The 19150-nt window shown below is 39.5% G+C and overlaps 1 protein-coding gene across 2 annotated transcripts in view; it reads left to right on the forward strand.

Annotated features, from left to right (window-relative positions):
- The window catches only part of LOC133540752 (collagen alpha-1(XXIV) chain), a 286309-nt gene that overhangs the window by 207815 nt on the left and 59344 nt on the right, over positions 1-19150 (forward strand). For both annotated transcript variants that reach the window (XR_009803719.1, XM_061883645.1), the window contains exons 31-37: positions 1139-1183; positions 3313-3366; positions 3896-3949; positions 4037-4090; positions 4305-4358; positions 17598-17651; positions 17915-18022. Coding sequence is in view for 1 of the 2 variants with exons in the window: in XM_061883645.1 (XP_061739629.1) it covers positions 1139-1183; positions 3313-3366; positions 3896-3949; positions 4037-4090; positions 4305-4358; positions 17598-17651; positions 17915-18022 (423 nt within the window). In the remaining variant the exon portion in view is untranslated. The remainder of the gene's footprint in view (positions 1-1138; positions 1184-3312; positions 3367-3895; positions 3950-4036; positions 4091-4304; positions 4359-17597; positions 17652-17914; positions 18023-19150) is intronic.

Here is a 19150-nt window from a genome sequence, read left to right on the forward strand (position 1 = left end):
ACTATTTTCTGGAACCTTGGAGACATCATGCCTCGTCGGTGTGTTGTCGGAGGGTGTAATAACACTAACAGGGAGGGATTCAAGTTGCACCACTGGCCCAAAGATGCGAAAGTGGCAAGAAATTGGACGAAATTTGTACAAAATACGAGGGTGTGGGGAAAGCCGACGAAATGGTCAGTCGTTTGTTCCGCACACTTTACCGACGAAAGCTATGCTACTACAGAGATGGCAAGATTGTGTGGATATCCTGCGACACTCAAAGCAGATGCATTTCCAACGATAAAGTCAAAGAAATCTGCCGCCAGACCCCCATTGAATGTGCCGGGTTGTCTGCACATTTTACCGGCGATTCTAAGGCAGACTTGGCACAGAGATGTATGGATAACCTGCAACGATAAAGTCAATTAAATAACAAAAGTGAGTTTTGTTGATGTTGTTGACTTATGTGCTAATCAGACATATTTGGTCGCAGCATGACTGCCAGCTAATCGATGCTAACATGCTATTTAGGTTAGCTGTATGTACATTTGAAACTATATTTACATCCAGCGTTTCCCTCCACCCACATTTAATGCCAAACAAACACTTACCAATTGATGGATTTAAGTTGATCCAGTGTCACAAGATGCGAAACTTCCGAACGTTGGTCTGCACATTTTACCGGCGATGCTAAAGCAAACATAGCTTCAGTTTCTTCTTCAATTTCGTTTTCGCTATCTGCCTCCATACTCCAACCATTCGTTTCAATACATGCGCAATCTGTTGAATCGCTTAAACCACTGAAATCCGAGTCTGAATCCGAGCTAATGTCGCTATATCTTGCTGTGCTATCCGTATTGGCATCACTGGATGACGTCACAGGAAAATGGACGATGGCTTCACAGATAGCGAAAATCAGGCACTTTAAAGCTTTTTTTAGGGATATTCCGGGATGGGTCAAATTTTGAAAAAAACTTCAAAAAATAAAATAAGCTACTGGGAACTGATTTTTATTGGTTTTAACCCTTCTGAAAGTGTGATAATGTTCCCCTTTAAACAAAAATCTGAAATAAATCCCAATCCAGGAACAAAACTCGTGGACCACGAATCAGTTTAGATTCAATCATGTCTATTAAAATACTGATTTCTCTCTTTGAAGGGCAAAATTGGCATTCCAGGGGACAGAGGCCTCCCCGGCAAGCCTGTGAGTAGCAGTTTAATTTTCTGTTGCATTATTTGGGTAAATGTACTGAAATGAGTACCTGCATTTTTCTGTTTCGGGGGTTCTAAGGTGCATGTTGCATGCAGCAGTAGAACCATCAAAAGGAGGGGAAAAAAGGAACTTGTTAAAAAAAAAGATTCAATCAGACCCTAGTCACTTTATAGGAAAATGTTCCTTTATAAAAATCTTTGTTACAAAAATATTCAGAAGGTCATATCTAAGAATATGAAAATGGAAACACATTTTATGCTGTGAATGATGTAAATGACACAACTCTTCCATTGTCAAACTCTGGTTTCACAGCGCCATCTGGTGTTTGAAACAAAACCACCCATTCTTCTGAAATTCCTGAAAGTTTTAGCCATCTGTTTATGTTGGCTGCATCGCAAATATATTTTATGATTATAATTATTATTATTGTTGGACAAAAAATACAATACAATTATTTTAGTTTATAAATTATTCTGGTAAATGGTAAAGTTTTTATTTGTTCAATTAAATTTAATTGCAAGCTATTTTACATTAAACTTGTGATTATTTTATGTTTTGGTCCCCGTTTTGTTTCATTATTACCACTTGCCAACAGACAACCACAATGTCTGGATTTTTAACAACAGTGTCTTCTTTTTTTGGTTTATATTACGAGGATTAATGCAATAGGTATGTTGGTCCGCTCTCCCAATGTTTGACTAAATACAGTTTCCATTTTCAGTTTTCCCTCGTTAATCGCTGTTAATTGGAAACACATTTATGCAAAGTAGGAATTTCTAGTTGTAAGTCAGACATTGTCAAAGTTACAGCATAAACAAACAGTTTACAACCTTGTAAATACATTGTTCAACATTATGAGAGGCCCCCAAGAAACAATACCTTTTAGCCACCCGTACAATCTTTTAATCCAATTTAGTGAAGCTGTCTGAGTTTCTAGGCGCAGTCAGGGTGTTGAGGGTGTCTGGTTTGGTGGCTGCAGGATTAGGTCTCTGCTTTTTGCAGATGATGTGGTCCTGATAGTTTCATCTGGCCAAGATCTTCAGCTCTCACTGGATCGGTTTGCAGCCGATTGTGAAGCGACTAGGATGAGAATCAGCACCTCCAAGTCCGAGTCCATGGTACTCGCCCGGAAAAGGGTGGAGTGCCATCTCCGGGTTGGGGAGGAAGTCTTGCCCCAAGTGGAGGAGTTCAAGTACCTCGGAGTCTTGTTCACGAGTGAGGGAAGACAGGTGGATCTGTGCGGCGTCTACAGTAATTCGGACGCTGCATCGATCCGTTGTGGTGAAGAAGGAGCTGAGCCGGAAGGCAAAACTCTCAATTTACCGGTTGATCTACGTTCCCATTCTCAACTAAGCTTTGGGTCCTGAGCTTTGGGTTATGACCGAAAAGACAAGCTCACGGGTAAAAGCTGACGAAATGAGCTTCCTCCGCCGGGTAGCGGGGCTCTCTCCCTTAGAGATAGGGTGAGAAGCTCTGTCATCCGGGAGGAACTCAAAGTAAAGCCGCTGCTCCTCCACATAGGGAGGAGCCAAATTAGGTGATTCGGGCATCTGGTCAGGATGCTACCCAAACGCCTGACGAGGGAGGTGTTTCGGGCACGTCCGACCGGTACGAGGCCACGGGGAAGACCCAGGACACCTTGGGATGGACGGATGGATAGATGGTCTGAGGCTAAGCCAATTAGTGGCCACAGTGTTGAACAGTGCCGTCTGATTGGTTTTGTCCCCTCTAATGGCCAATACTACTTTAATAATATTATTTTTGGTTTATTTAGCCATTGTTATGCTTAAAAATTCTTAATCTAAGCCCCACAAATTGGAGAATATAGTTAAAAATAATACAAAAATATTAGAGATGAAGCGCCATGTGGTGAGGGACGATTGTAGTGCCTTTCTTGTCTCATCAAATTGATGTTTGGACTTCAAAAAAAGACGTTACTCTAAAGTCTGTGTGGCTGTGTGTGGGAAAGTTCCTGTCTGTGATCATCAAAGCACTAAAATATCAGGCACACTCATCATGTTTGTGGTTTTCTCCCTGATGATGGTGATGAGTAGAACAAGGAGAGCCTGCTTCCATTCTGTGATTGCAACAATATTGATTGGTGCTTTGCATGTCTCCAGGGTAAAGCAGGTATCCCGGGCAGCACTGGGGAGAGAGGCCCCCACGGTGAGGGTGTAAGTCGGCCTTACTCTTCTATCATCACACATTACAAACACCATCTGGAAACTATAATGACACTTTGTGTTGATATGTGCGAGACATAGGCACCCGCTTGCTTCATGTTGTTTCATGTGGCTTATTACCAGAGTTTGAACTGCCTGAGTAGGAAAACAAAAGGCGTCGTTGGATATTTGTCTTTAGTTCCTACCTTTTGCCACGCCTCTTGGCGCTGTCTTCACGTGTTTAATATTCCTGGAAATAAGCCCAGCCCCGGGGGAAATCAAGAATGTCAAACAATCAAATATTTGCTGGCGTGTGAGGTTTCCATAGTACGAGGGGTGGTATTAGTTATGCGTCTCGTCTTGCTTCTGTCAATGATATCAGGTTCCTCTGTTTCACTGATGTAATCACCACTGTTTGTGTTTGTTTGGAAACTGCATGTTAGACTTGTGTATTACGTCTGATTTATCCTCGGTTTACAGAGGAAGTCAAGAAATGACACCGCCGCATTCGACGTATTTTGCAATGTTTGTTTTCTTGCAGGGACCCAGAGGACCTCTTGGAGAGGCTGGACCTGAAGGAGTGCAAGGGCCTGAAGTAGTTCTTTTTGATTATTTTTTCAAGTGATTCATTCTTTGTTTGTAGATTTCAAAGTTCATGTTTAACTCTTGATTGCCACTTCAGGGTGGGCCTGGTGTAGAGGGGGAACCTGGTGCCATTGGAGAGCCAGGGTCGAAGGTCTGTACGTCCACACAATGTTATGCTTTCACCGCTACCCTAAATATTTGATAATTCGCTTTGGATATTCGCTTTGCAGCACCCTTTAGCTTGAACATGCTGTTGCAATTTGTACTTTTAATGCAATTATAGCTTCAATGTGTCTAACACTGCCTCCGTTTCAAATAGTAGTGAGTGTGTGTCTACATGTGTGTTCTGTGTTGTGCCTCCACAGGGTGACGCTGGGCCTTCAGGAGCTGAAGGAGAGCAGGGGCAAGAAGGAATTAGAGTGAGTAGCTATAAACTATAGATTGTGTGTGCTTTACTACTAACAGTCACATTCTTTGATTCAAATCTAATATGGTTTAATATTCATCCATTGTCATTTTGATGACTGCATCTAAAACCATTGTTGTCTCATTTTTATTTAGGGTCACTTCGTAATTACGGGTGCCTTTAGATGGCCGCTAGCAACAGTGAATAATTTATGTAAAGAAATGTATAAGGATTCGCCTCAGATATCGTTACACAATTGCCTATGGATTTGATTATTCAATTTCTTATTTTACATGTATTGTTAACAAATAAAAAATAAATAAAACGTAGTTGCCAGAATTCGGTGGAAGAGGGGTTTGTGCGTCTGACTCACAATACGAAGGTTCTGCAGTCCTGGGTTCAATCCCAGGCTTGGGATCTTTCTGTGTGGAGTTTGCATGTTCTCCCTGTGAATGCGTGGGTTCCCTCCGGGTACTCCGGCTTCCTCCCACTTCCAAAGACATGCACCTGGGGATAGGTTGATTGGCAAAACTAAATTGGCCCTAATGTGTGAATGTGAGTGTGAATGATGTCTGTCTATCTGTGTTGGCCCTGCGATGGGGCAACTTGTCCAGGGTGTACCCTGCCTTCCGCCCGATTGTAGCTGAGATAGGGGCCAGCACCCCCCGCGACCCCAAAAAAGGGAATAAGCGGGAAAACATTTATGGATTTATAGTTGCCAGAATTCTAATATACAATCTACACTGATTTTTACAAGGGGTATCCCGAGCCGATAATTGTATAGGAAATTGGTCCGATATCAGCAAAAAAACAGTATCAGATGATATCGGCTTGCATCTAGTTTAAAGGAGCAGAGTCGAAGGGTACATACATTTCCAGTGATCATTTTGATAAAGGTTTTTTTGGTTTTAAGTAATATCTTGATATTGTTTGTATTTCTTAAAGACATGTTTGCTACGAGTGTTTTGAAAAGAACCAACTTGGTGTGTCTAGATAAAACAAAGCGAACGTGAGCAAAACCTAAAAGAGTTAAAGGCCTACTGAAACCCACTACTACCGACCACGCAGTCTGATAGTTTATATATCAATGATGAAATATTAACATTGCAACACATGCCAATACGGCCTTTTTAGTTTACTAAATTGCAATTTTAAATTTCCCGCGAAGTGTCGTGTTGAAAATGTCGCGGTATGATGACGCGTGCGTTTGACGTCTCGGGTTGTAGCGGACATTATTTTCCTGCCCGATCCAAGCTATAAGTAGTCTGCTTTAATCCCATAATTACACAGTATTCTGGACATCTTTGTTGCTGAATCTTTTGCAACTTGTTCAATTAATAATGGAGAAGTCAAAGTAGAAAGATGGAGGTGGGAATCTTTAGCCTTTAGCCACACAAAAATTTCCGGAGGTGAAGCTTTACTATGGATCAGAGCGGTCAAGCAAACATGGATCCCGACTACATGTCTACCGGCAGTTTTCGGTGAGAAAGTTGTGGTATAAAGTCACCTCTTACCGGAGATCAGCGGAGCTTGCGCCGTCCATGCAGCTGCGTGACTTCCCTCTGAGACTCTGGCATCAAGACACCCGTGGCCACACCCCTCCGACTTCAGGTACTATTTAATCTCACTAAAACACTAGCAACACAATATCAGATAAGGGATTTTCCAGAATTATCCTAGTAAATGTGTCTAAAAACATCTGAATCGCTCTCACTTGCCCTCACCTGTTTTTGTTTGTTTTTTTTGTTTTACTTTTTTCTTTTTCTTTTTTTTTCTTGTCCTTCACTATCAATATCTTCATCCACGAATATTTCATCCTCGCTCAAATTAATGGGGAAATTGTCGCTTTCTCGATCCGAATTGCTCTTACTGCTGGTGGCTCACATTATAAACAATGTGAGGATGTGAGGAGCCCTACAACCAGTGATGTCACGCACACATCGTCTGCTACATCCGGTAAAGACAAGGCTTTTTTATTAGCAACCAAAAGTTGCGAACTTTATCGTCGACGTTCTCTACTAAATCCTTTCAACAAAAATATGGCAATATCGCGAAATGATCAAGTATGACACATAGAATGGACCTGCTATTCCCGTTTAAATAAGAAAATCTCATTTCAGTAGGCCTTTAAAGTTTTACCAAAGACACCAATCATAAATGAATCTTTCAGCACTTACACAATGTTTTTTTTTGATAAAGACGAGGAAAAACACGCTACTTGTAAATGGTGCGTGCAACAGGAGCAAACATCATTAGACGCAAAGTTAAACCATGAATCGCAACCTTACCGGAGGAAAAACTATGCGTATGTATCTGGGAGAGTCTTGATACCAATTTCCTTGACCCAGCCACACACAAAGAAGTTGTAGACCTCCATGCTTTTCCAAGTTTTCATCTGTTTTGTCGTGTAAAATGGCATCTGGAGCACAATAGTTTGATATGTCTGGGAATGCTACCAGCGCGTAAACCAGGGCTGTCAAACGTACGGCCCGCGGAATGAGTTTGCTAAATATAAAAATGAGCCAACATTTTTGAATGAAAGAAACAGCTGTTCTGAATGTGTCCACTAGATGTCACAATAGCAATTCTGTGTATGTTTGTAGAATAGATGATGCTACATATGGAAAAAAAAACACACACACATAATGTTAATGCAGCATTCGAGGAAAATTAGCAAACTACATAAATAACATCCTGTAATTTGATGTTAATATTTTTTTATCTTGATAGATTGAAAATAAACACCAATGACTGGACTGATGAACATTATCAAATCATTTATTCAGAAAGTATAAATAACGACTAGAAATGTGCGATAATGGCTTTTTTGCCGATACCCGATATTCCGATATTGTCTAACTTTTAATTACCAATTCCAATATCAACTAATACCAATATATACAGTTGTGGAATTAACACATTAGTATGCCTAATTTTGTTGTGAAATCTGAAGTTGTCTTTGTTTTTAAGTTATCGTGCCGTGATTTTACCAGTCCGGTCCACTTGGGAGTAGATTTTTTCTCCATGTGGCCCCCCCATCTAAAATGAGTTTGACACCCCTGGCGTAAACCTTGATATAACTCGACAAATCTTTTCTGATAAAGTATAGAGATCTTTTCCATTGCATAGCTAGATTTGTTTTTGCTCATATCTGCTTTTTGCTGGAAGATAAAAGCCTATTTTGTAGTCAGATAGTTAGCGCACTGCTTCCATGACCACCACTGGTTTTCACTTACAGGAAGAAGCCACGTGTCGGGATACAAGCATTAGGCTTTAAGGAGGTAGCAGCTACTGTACACAGCAGCTAAGCACACACTCTCACAAGTGGTCCGCTAGGACAGGTCCAGTCCTTCAAGCATCCGCTTCACTGCTTGCCTCTTGACCTGTTCCTAAGAGCCGCCATCCTTTACCCTATCAGGCATTCCAGATTTTCTTCTCCCTGTAGGCCTCTTGCCCTCCACTTTACCTTCAATCATGACCACGAGCAGATCTCCGTGATTTAGCGTGTGGTTAATCTGGGCTCTCTGGACACCGTACGCTATAGCCGACCTTCCGGAGCACTTCTTTGTTACTCATCTTGTCAGACCACCTGATGTTTATGACCTTTTTACACATCCATATCTTGCAGCTTTCTAGTCCTTTGATCTCTTTGCGAAGTGTCAATATTTCTGCACCATATTGCAATGTACTCCAGATCATCACCTTAATTATTATTATTAGTCTGTCCTTTTTCAAGGACCGACTTAAGGCCTTTGTCAGCAGCTGTTTTCTTTTCGAAAAACGCACATGTCGCACATGCGATCATTGACTTGATCTCTTTGTCACAGTATACCATCCATCCATACATTTTCTACCCGTTCGAGGTCGCGGAGGATGCTGGAGCTTATCTCAGCTGCATTCGGGCAGTAGGCGGGGTACACTCTGGACCAGTCGCCATCTTAACCGGTTACTGGCGTCCCACTGGATATGAATTCTCTCTGCCCACTGGTTGTGAGTTTTCCTTGCCCTTTTGTGGGTTCTTCCGAGGATGTCGTAGTCGTAATGATTTGTGCAGTCCTTTGAGACATTTGTGATTTGGGGCTATATAAATAAACATTGATTGATTGATTGATTGATTGATTGATTGACAGCAGTGGTTCTCAACCTTTTTTCAGTGATGTACTCCCTGTGAACATTTTTTATAATTCAATTACCCAGTATTCAGAGCAAAGCATTTTTGGTCGAACAAAAGAGATAAAGAAGTAAAATACAGCACTATGCCATCAGATTTCTGATTTATTAAATTGTATAACAGTGCAAAATATTGCTCATTTATAGTGGTCTTTTTTTGAACAATTTGGGAAAAAAAGATATAAAAATAACTAAAAACTTGTTGAAAAATAAACATCAATATTTATGGAACATGTCCACAAAAAATCTAGCTGTCAACACTGAATATTGCATTGTTGTGTTTTTTTCACAGTTTATGTACTGTACTTACATTCATATTTTGTTGACGTAGTATTCAATAAATATATGTATAAAGGATTTTTGAATTGTTGCTATTTTTAGAATATATAAAAAAAAAATCTCACGTACCCCTTGGCATACCTTCAAGTACCCCCATTTGAGAACCACTGAGTGGTACAGTATACATTTTGTGCAATTTTACTGCCAAAGTCGCTTACCTGTATCACTCGGCTCAGCTGTACACCACCAAGGCAGATCGAAAATCCCTCACCCGGCTGCGTTAAGATCTTTATCGACTTTGTTTTCTTCCCGTTTATTTTGCCATACTCTTCTGCTGTCTCATGCATCCTGGTCATCATGAGCTGTATACCGTTCAGAGCCAGCTACTGGGGCCTGGTCATCCCCGTATCTCACTATCTTGATGAGATGTCCTCCCACACAAATGCTTTCATCCACCAGACCTAAAGCATCTCGCTTCAGCATAGACATTAAACAGCAAGGGTGATAAACAACACCACTGTCTGATTCCACGTCTAATCACAGCATCAACACCATCAGTATCAACACCATCTCTGCAGGATCTCTAGGAGTTTTATCCAATCTACTTTGCCAAAGGCTTTCTCGTGATCCACAAAAAAACATAAAATGTCTTTTTTGTGGTCAATACATATTTTTCTTCTCGCTCTCGCTTATCACACAAGCTAGACATATTGTATGTATTAAGTGTCCGGAATTGAACAATATTGCTGTCTGAACCATGACATTTGTCAATGTAAAAGTATAAAATAATTAGTTACACAATACTTACAGATACAAAGTCTCCAAGGCAGAACCGTAATTTAAAGTATCCACAAACAAACAAACTGCATTATTTAATTGAATGCATCATGCCCTTTAATTAATTTATAAATTATTCTGACCACTAGGTGTCGCCAAAACACAAATTAACACTGAACTTCAAAAGCTTACATCTGCCTTAAAGGTGGACTGCACTTTTTAAAAAAAGTTTGCCTATTGTTCACAATCATTATGAAAGACAAGATGATGGATGTTTTTTGGGTTTTTTTTGCATTCCAAATATTAAATAGATGCGATCAAAAATTTACTTACAATGGAGCTTATGGGAGCCAAGCATTTCCGACAACAAATCCCTTAAAAAAACATCCGAACACCTCCATAGAGGTTTTATATACATGATGTAAGTATATATGTAATGTAGTAACGGCCACATTTATAACAACATTTATTATTTACATATTTTAAACATTTGAAGCATGCGCGGCATATTTTTTTCGTCATCACTAATTATTACTCACTGCAGACTTTATGAGAGCCAACTAACATATAAAACATCACTTACTATACAAAGTCCGCTGTCATTTAAGTAAAGAACGTTTCATAATCTTCACAAAGAACTAGGGTGAGTGGTCGGGGGAGGCAAGTGTCTTTTCGTGTCGTTCTGACCATTTTCGGGTCCTCAATTGCTGTCAAAGTGTCCCAACTTGTCGGATTACCTACTCAGACTTATTCTGTCCAGGTGAGATGCATGTTTTATGATCTACAATAAACTTACAGGGAACTGGGAAGCAAAGAAACAGCAGACCACTCAATGATGTAAACATAGACACACAATAGGGATCACTGCGTCGCTATAAATAGTGTGTCTGCATTGGCACTTATAATAACAATATCACTACTACTTGGTTAATATTCAAGTCACGAAATGTTAATTGAGTATTGTTAGTGCTCTTTGTAGGGTTATCAATTGGGTTTAACAGGCGGAATAGAGGACCTCCCAGTGACTTGTATTTATGTTTATTTAATATTTAGATTACAATAAATTTAAAAAATCCATCCGTCGTCATGTCTTTCATCATGATTGTGAACAATGGGCAACATTTCCCAAAAAGTTTAGTTCCCCTTTAACAACACCACTGATTATTATTCACTGCAGACTTTATGAGAAACAATGAACATAATAAAACATCACTTACAGTACAATGTCTGCTGTCATTATGATGGCGACTGGTAGGATGTTTATATATTCTCATTTAGATGAAGAATGTCTCATGATCCTCGCAAAGAAAAGGAAGGTGGAGCCAAGTGTCTTTGCGTGTCGTTTTCACCACTCAAGTCTAATTTGGCTGTCAAAGTGTAACAACTTGTCAAAATACATCTCACCTCTAGGTGAGAGGTATGATTTATGATCTACAATAAGCTTACAAGGAGCAGGGAAGCGAGGAAACAGCTGACCACTCGATGGTGTAAACATCACACACCTGGTCACGGCGTAGCCCTTATAACAACAATATCACAAATATTTGGTTAATACTCAAGTCATGAAATGTAAATAGAGTATTGTTGGTGTTTTTTGGATGTTTTTTTATTGGATTTGATGAACTGAATGGATCTCCTATTGGCTTCGCTGTAAGCAGACTTTTATTCACGTTAATTTAAGTTAGAATGCATACAAAAAAAGTCCATCCGTCGTCATGTCTTTCATAATGATTGTGAACGATAGGCAAAACTCCCAAAAAAAGTGCAGTTCCCCTTTAAGTTGGACATTTGTTATCTAAAGTTTAAAATGGCAACTAATTGGTCTAAAAATCAGACATTCATATTATGAGGGGAAATCTAAATGTCTTTATATTGTCGTTATATCTAACTATTGGTTATTTTAATCCTGTCGTCTGAACATTCTTAGAGTTATTTTTTTATTGACATATCAATATGATATTTTAATTATCATGTTATGACCGGGTCACATGGTGCTGTGTGGTTAGTTCTCCCGGGATACAAACGGAAGACTCCGGACAGGACTTGCAGGTAGGAAGTGAAGTGAAGTGAATTATATTTATATAGCGCTTTTCTCTAGTGTCTCAAAGCACTTTACATAGTGAGACCCAATATCTAAGTTATATTTAAACCAGTGTGGGTGGCACTGGGAGCAGGTGGGTAAAGTGCCTTGCCCAAGGACACAACGGCAGTGACTAGGATGGCGGAAGCGGGAATCGAACCTGCAACCCTCAAGTTGCTGGCACGGCCACTCTACCAACCGAGCTATGCTAGGAACATGATTTATTCTCATGAATCCTAAAACGAAGACAGGAACAAAACCAAACGAAGTGTGCCTAACACAAGGGAAGCTAGCGGAATAGCTCACAAGGAAAACACTAAGACGGGACTTAGCGTAAGACACGCACAGGGAACTAGAAAACTTTGAACGTAGCAGTTGCGTAAAGCAGTGGTCCCAACAAATTTAAAAAAAATATTTAAAAAATTATATTATTAAATCAACAAAAAAAAACACAATATATACATTATATATCAATATGGAACAATACAGTCTGCGGGCATACAGTCCATAAGCACACATGATTGCATTTCTTTATGGAAAAAAATAATAATAATAACCCCCCCCCCCCCTTCCCCTGGTCCATGGGACAAATTTTCAAGCGTTGACCGGACGTAGCTAAAAAAAGGTTGGGGACCACTGGCGTAAAGCAAACAATGACGCCAGGATGACTGACTGGCAAAGGCAAGCATAAATAATGCCTCTGATTAGTGCTCCCGAACACTAATCAGAGACAGGTAGAAATAATAAGTAACCATGGTAACAAACAAGGTTGCACAAAAACAGGAAGGAAGGGATTCCAAAACTAACAGAACATAACAAAAACATGATCCTGACCACGGTTCATGACGTATCATTGTAGAGTTTTTATGAATATATTACAATTTATTTGTTGATTGCATTAACAAAAACAAAGCAAAGGGTTCATATTTATTTTCTGTTCTCATGCATAATCTCACAGTGTGAGAATGTGTAATTTGTACATTCTCACAATTTTATTTAACCTTTTCATAGAAATAAACTCAAAATTCCAAATAAAACTGTGACCTTTTTTATGATTGCAGTTGACAAATGACTGTAGATCCACATTCACTTTGTCACTTTTAAATCACGCATAACCGGCTAATACAAATGTTCCCTTGCCAGATCTTTTTATTGGATTTTATTTGTGACATGTTTACAATTTCGATGCTCATAAAACTATGTAAGACTGCTAAATTATATACACTTTAATTTTAACGAGACATGTTTATAGTGCATCCAATTTAACACGCCAGTCAGGTGCGAGCAATATCTGCATGGCAAACTTGTGACCTGCCAAAAAAATCAAGACGACATGAGAGTCTGTCATGTTTATTTTCACTCTTTCAACCTGCCATTGAATAAAAATGTGTTGCTGCTTGCGTGAAGTTAAAATCTTCTAGCAATAATTGTGTCATCATTGCAACTCTTATTTCCTGAATGATTGCTTCAACATGAATGATTACTCTGGCAGCAGAACCTTTTTTTTGATTGACAGTAACAGGTTTCCGTCAACATTGTAGACTTCTCCTGAGGAGTTTCATTGGTAGCATATATATGTGTAGATCAGGGGTCGGCAACCCAAAATGTTGAAAGAGCCATATTGGACCAAAAATACAAAAACAAATTCGTCTGGAGCCGCAAAAAATTAGAAGCCATATTACATACAGATAGTCATGAGATAAAAATTGAATTATGAGGACTTAAAGGAAACTAAATGAGCTCAAATATAGCGACACATGAGGCATGGTAATGCAATATGTAAATATAGCTAGCCTAAATAGCATCTTAGAATCGATTAGCGTGCAGTCATGCACTGACCAAATATGTCTGATTAGCACTCCACACAAGTCAATAACATCAACAAAACTCACCTTTGTGGATTCATGCACAACGTTATAAGTTTGGTGGACAAAATAAGACAGAAAAAGAAGTGGCATAAAACACGTCTTGGAAAGTCGGAGAAAGTTATACATGTAAACAAACTACGGTGAGTTCAAGGACCGACAAAATTAGTAGGACAAAACGGCGCTCGCCAAATAATCGAACCAATGAAGCATGTTTAAAATAAACAGTGTGCTTTATAGCAATTAGGGAGGTTTGTGTCATGTTTGTCCTCCTGCAGAAACCATATTAAAACAAAAAATATGTTTTTTCCCCTCATCATTTCCATTTTTCATATATTTTTAAGAAAGCTCCAGAGAGCCACTAGGGCGGCGCTAAAGAGCCGCGGGTTGCCAACCCCTGGTGTAGATACATGGACATTTTTTGCAAATGCTATTTTTGCTGCTATCTCAGTGCAGCATGTATTTTTTTCTGATCAAAATTTGTACTGCAGAGTAATAAGAAGTAGGACTTAGTTGTCATTGCAAAATGCAAAAGCATCATTGTGTAAAATGTGATCCCAGGGGTGAACAGAACATTTTCATTAGTTACTACCAGTTCTTCCCATTTTACTTTAGAGGGCTTAAGGTCATACTGTTGCCTTTATTTCCTTTTTCTCAACCCATCCCTATACACAGCCCCATTTCTTGTAAAAAGGCTCATATTCATTTCATTAAATGCAATATGCCCAAGGTGTACACCACCTTCCGCCCGAGTGCAGCTGAGATAGGTTCCAGCACCTCCCACGATCCCGAAAGGGACAAGCGGTAGAAGATGGATGGATGGATGGTTTTGTCCATCGGGTGGCAGGGCTCTCTCTCCCTTAGAGATGGGGTGACAATCTCTGTTATACGAGAGGAGCGCAGAGTAAAGCTGCTGCTTCTCCATATCCAGAGGAGCAAGATGAGGTGGTTTGGGCATGTGGTCTGAAAAACACCTCCCTGGGCGTGTTCGACCAGTAGGAGACCACAGTGGGGAGACTATGTCTCAGGATCCCCCGGTAAGAGCTGGGCGAAGTAGCTAGAAAGAGGGAAATCTGGGCTTTTCTGCTTAGGCTGCTTCCCTCGCAACTTGACTTCAGATAAGCGGAAGAAGATGGATGGATGGATGGATGGATGGATGGATGGTTCCATGGATTCCATTAGTTGATACACAGCTTTCTTGGGATCCATCACATAAGACAATAACATCTACTTAAATAAAAACTCAACATCCATCCATCCATTTTTCTACCGCCTATTCACTTCGGGGTGGCGGGGGGCACTGCAGCCTATCTCAGCTACAATGGGGCGGAAGGCTGTGTACACCCTGGACAAGTCGCCACCTCATCGCAGGGCAAAAACTCAACAATATGTAGAAAAAACACTCAAAAACAAAGGATATGCTTATAAAATGCTATACATAAACAATACTACAATATATTCATTAGAAACTGAAATATTATATTTCATTAGAAAATGAAATATTAAAAGGGGAAGAAAAGACTTTAGTTTAGTTCTTTAAAGGCCTACTGAAACCCACTACTACTGACCACGCAGTCTGATAGTTTATATATCAATGATGAAATATTAACATTGCAACACATGCCAATACGGCCGGTTTAGTTTACTAAATTACAATTTTAAATTTTTTAGCGGAGTTTCTTGTTGAAAACGTCGCAAAATGATGACGTGTGTTTGTGACGTTTCGGGTTGTAGCGCATAATTACACAGTAATTTGGACATCTGTGTTGCTGAGTCTTTTGAAATTTGTTCAATTAATAATGGAGAGTATAAATAAGAATGCTGTTGGTCGAAAACGGTGGATTGCAGCTGTCTTTAGCACCGAGACCCAGCCGGTATTCTTTGTTTGTTGTGAAGCTTTAACACAGAGCGGTCAAGCGAACATGTTTCTCTAGGTCAACCAGCAAGTTTTTGGATGGGAAAATTGTGATATTAAGTATGCTCTTACCGGAGACTTCAGTGGATTATGGGACCTCCTCCTGTAGTTGTCAAAAAGGCAGCTGTGATCTTGGCTCCTCGGCTTCTCTCAGAGACACTGGCGTTCACCGCAGCCATCCGACTTTGAGGTATGACTTTATAAACTCACTAAAATACTATTAACACAATAAGCAGAAAAGGGATTTTCCGGAATTATCCTTGTAAATGTGTCTAATTACATCTGAAACGCTCCCACTGCCGCCGCCCGAAACCGTCGCTTTTTTCTTTTTTTTTTTTAGTTTTTTTAGTCTAGCTTTCCTCATCCACAAATCTTTCATCCTCACTCAAATTAATGTGGAAATCGTCGCTTTCTCGGTCCGGATAGCTCTTGCTGCTGGTGGCTATAATTGTAAACAATGTGAGGATGTGAAGAGCCCTACAACCCGTGACGTCACGCGCACATCGTCTGCTACTTCCAGTAAATGCAAGGCTTTTTTATTAGCGACCAAAAGCTGCAAAATTTATCGTCGATGTTCTCTAAATCCTATCAGCAAAAATATGGCAATATCGCAAAATGATCAATTATGACACATAGAATGGACCTGCTATCTCCGTTTAAAAAAGAAAATCTCATTTCAGTAGGCCTTTAAGCTTGTTTGAGTTCTTTAATTTACGAGGCAACCTATTTTTTGTATACTATCCCTTTTCTGCTGTGTGACTAATAAGAATCCATCCATCCATTCATTTTCTACCGCTTGTCCCTTTCGGGGTCACAGGGGGTGCGGGCGCCTATCCCAGCTGCATTCGGGTGGTAATCGGGGTACACCCTGGACAAAGTATTGGCAAATTTCCCATGACATTGTCACAAGGCCTGCAGCTGCAATGCTTTGGTTTTGTAAAGCAGACATACTGGGATCAATCCTGGTGGGATGTAATTTATGTTTTGTATTTTTTAATATTAAATTAGATTTGGGTTATGACCGAAAGGACAAAATCACGGGTACAAGCGGCCGAAATGAGTTTCCTCCGCCGGGTGGCGGGGCTCTCCCTTAGAGATAGGGTGAGAAGCTCTGCCATCCGGGAGGAGCTCAAAGTAAAGCCGCTGCTCCTCCACATGGAGAGGAGTTAGTTGAGGTGGTTCAGGCATCTGGTCAGGATGCCACCCAAACGCCTCCTTAAGGAGGTGTTTAGGGCGCAGCTGACATATAGGAGGCCATGGGGAAGACCCAGGACACATTGGGAAGACTATGTCTCCCGGCTGGCCTGGGAACGCCTCGGGATCCCCCCGGGTAGAGCTGGACGAAGTGAATGGGAAGAGGAAAGTCTGGGCTTCTCTGCTTAGGTTGCTGCCCCCGCGAGCCGACCTCGGATAAGCAGAAGAAGATGGATGGATATTAAATCAGGTTGTTTTTTTTTGCGCACACTAAATAAAATTTGAACAATGCATCAAAGTTAGGGCTGCAGCTATCGATTATTTTAGTGGTCTAGTAATCTATTATTTAGTTTGTTCGAATAATCGATTGATTGAATAAAACATCAACAACTTTATAGCCTCAATGCATATTCTAGAGACAATAGTTGAAATAAACAACAATATTTCTGCTTGCCTTAACCTTCATTCTTTTTCCTAATAAATGCACATCATCAAGATTGAAATTGTTTCTTTAACATGTGTGCATTAGTAAAAATACAAATAAAAACTCTCAGCTGTTTGCCGCCACACAGATAATGCTCTAATGTGCGCATTATTGCAGCAGCCATGCGGAAATTATCAACAAATATTCTTAAAGTTACAGGCACTGCATGTGGTGCAGATTTTATAAATTTTATTATTTACACTCATTAAAACATTTGAATTGGATTGATTTAATTGTTCCAGCCTAATCAAATTAAATTAAAGTTTGAGTCCAATTAAATGGAGGCTGAGGAGGGGATCCAAGTTACAAACAAAATTCTGCTTTGGGCCCCAATTTATCCAGGAGTTCTCAACTAAAGGTATGTTACGGGAGAAAAATTCCAAGACTGCATATTTCCATGTTTATAGACTCTGCTTTGCATAATGTTTGTACAGATTTCCGTTATTGTGATGTCATATCACATTTTGTGAATTGTTGTGTGTTTTAAGGGTCCTCCTGGTCCACCTGGTGAAGACGGTCCTCAAGGGAAAGATGGTCCAAAGGTAAAGAACAAATGGTCATGTCCAAGGAAATTTTACTTGGTACCTAAGTAAAGTCAGTCTCAGATTAGAAGGCTAATACAGTACAAACTTTATACTGAATATTTTTACAATACATTCGGAACATCACTATGGATTAATAAAGGATTAGAAGTCCAATGAACAGAATGTTGTGTAATGTATTCAGCAGATCAACTACTGACTTCTGTGTTTTGTCATGTCAAATGACTAATTACTCATATTCAATCTCTTGTCTGTCCCGTTAGGGTGAGCCCGGTGAGCGTGGCCCAGTCGGAGAGCCAGGGGACAAAGGTTTAGAAGGAGACCCAGGACCTCCAGGACCACCTGGACAAGCTGGGAAACAGGGCTTCCGGGTACATATATTTAAGATATATACACTGTATTAGTAAAATAGATTACCAGACTAATGAACACATGGGACTGCTTGTGAACATACTGTAGCTTGTCGTTACAAATCTTAACGGTGAATGGCATTGTGTTGTTTTTTTTACATATGTCATATACGCACCTGATCTGCCAGAGAATAAGTAGTACATACACATATACATGTATATATGTGTATGTATGTATATATATATATATATATATATATATATATATATATATATGTATATATATACATATATATATACATATATATATATATATATATATATATATACATATATATATATATATATATATATATACAGTGGGGCAAAAAAGTATTTAGTCAGCCACCGATTGTGCAAGTTCTCCCACTTAAAATGATGACAGAGGTCTATAATTTTCATCATAGGTACACTTCAACTGTGAGAGACGGAATGTGAAAAAAAAATCTAGGAATTCACATTGTATGAATTTTAAAGAATTTATTTGTAAATTATGGTGGACAATAAGTATTTGGTCAACCATTCAAAGCTCTCACTGATGGAAGGAGGTTTTGGCTCAAAATCTCACGATACATGGCCCCATTCATTCTTTCCTTAACACGGATCAATCGTCCTGTCCCCTTAGCAGAAAAACAGCCCCAAAGCATGATGTTTCCACCCCCATGCTTCACAGTAGGTATGGTGTTCTTGGGATGCAACTCAGTATTCTTCTTCCTCCAAACAAGACGTGTTGAGTTTATACCAAAATGGATACATGGATGATACAGCAGAGGATTGGGAGAATGTCATGTGGTCAGATGAAACCAAAATAGAACCAATATATATATGTGTGTATATATATGTATATATATATATGTGTATATATGTATACATGTATATATATGCTTGTGTGTGTGTATATGTGTTTACATGTATATATATACGTATATGTATATATGTATATATATGTGTGTGTGTGTATATATATATATATATATATACATACATATATATATATATATATATATATATATATATATATATATATATATATATATATACATACATATATGTGTGTGTGTTCCAAGCGCGCTGATGGCATGTTATTGATGAGAAAATGCCTTTATATAT

Source organism: Nerophis ophidion, linkage group LG22, assembly GCF_033978795.1.
Source record: "Nerophis ophidion isolate RoL-2023_Sa linkage group LG22, RoL_Noph_v1.0, whole genome shotgun sequence".
NCBI classification, from domain to species: domain Eukaryota; kingdom Metazoa; phylum Chordata; class Actinopteri; order Syngnathiformes; family Syngnathidae; genus Nerophis; species Nerophis ophidion.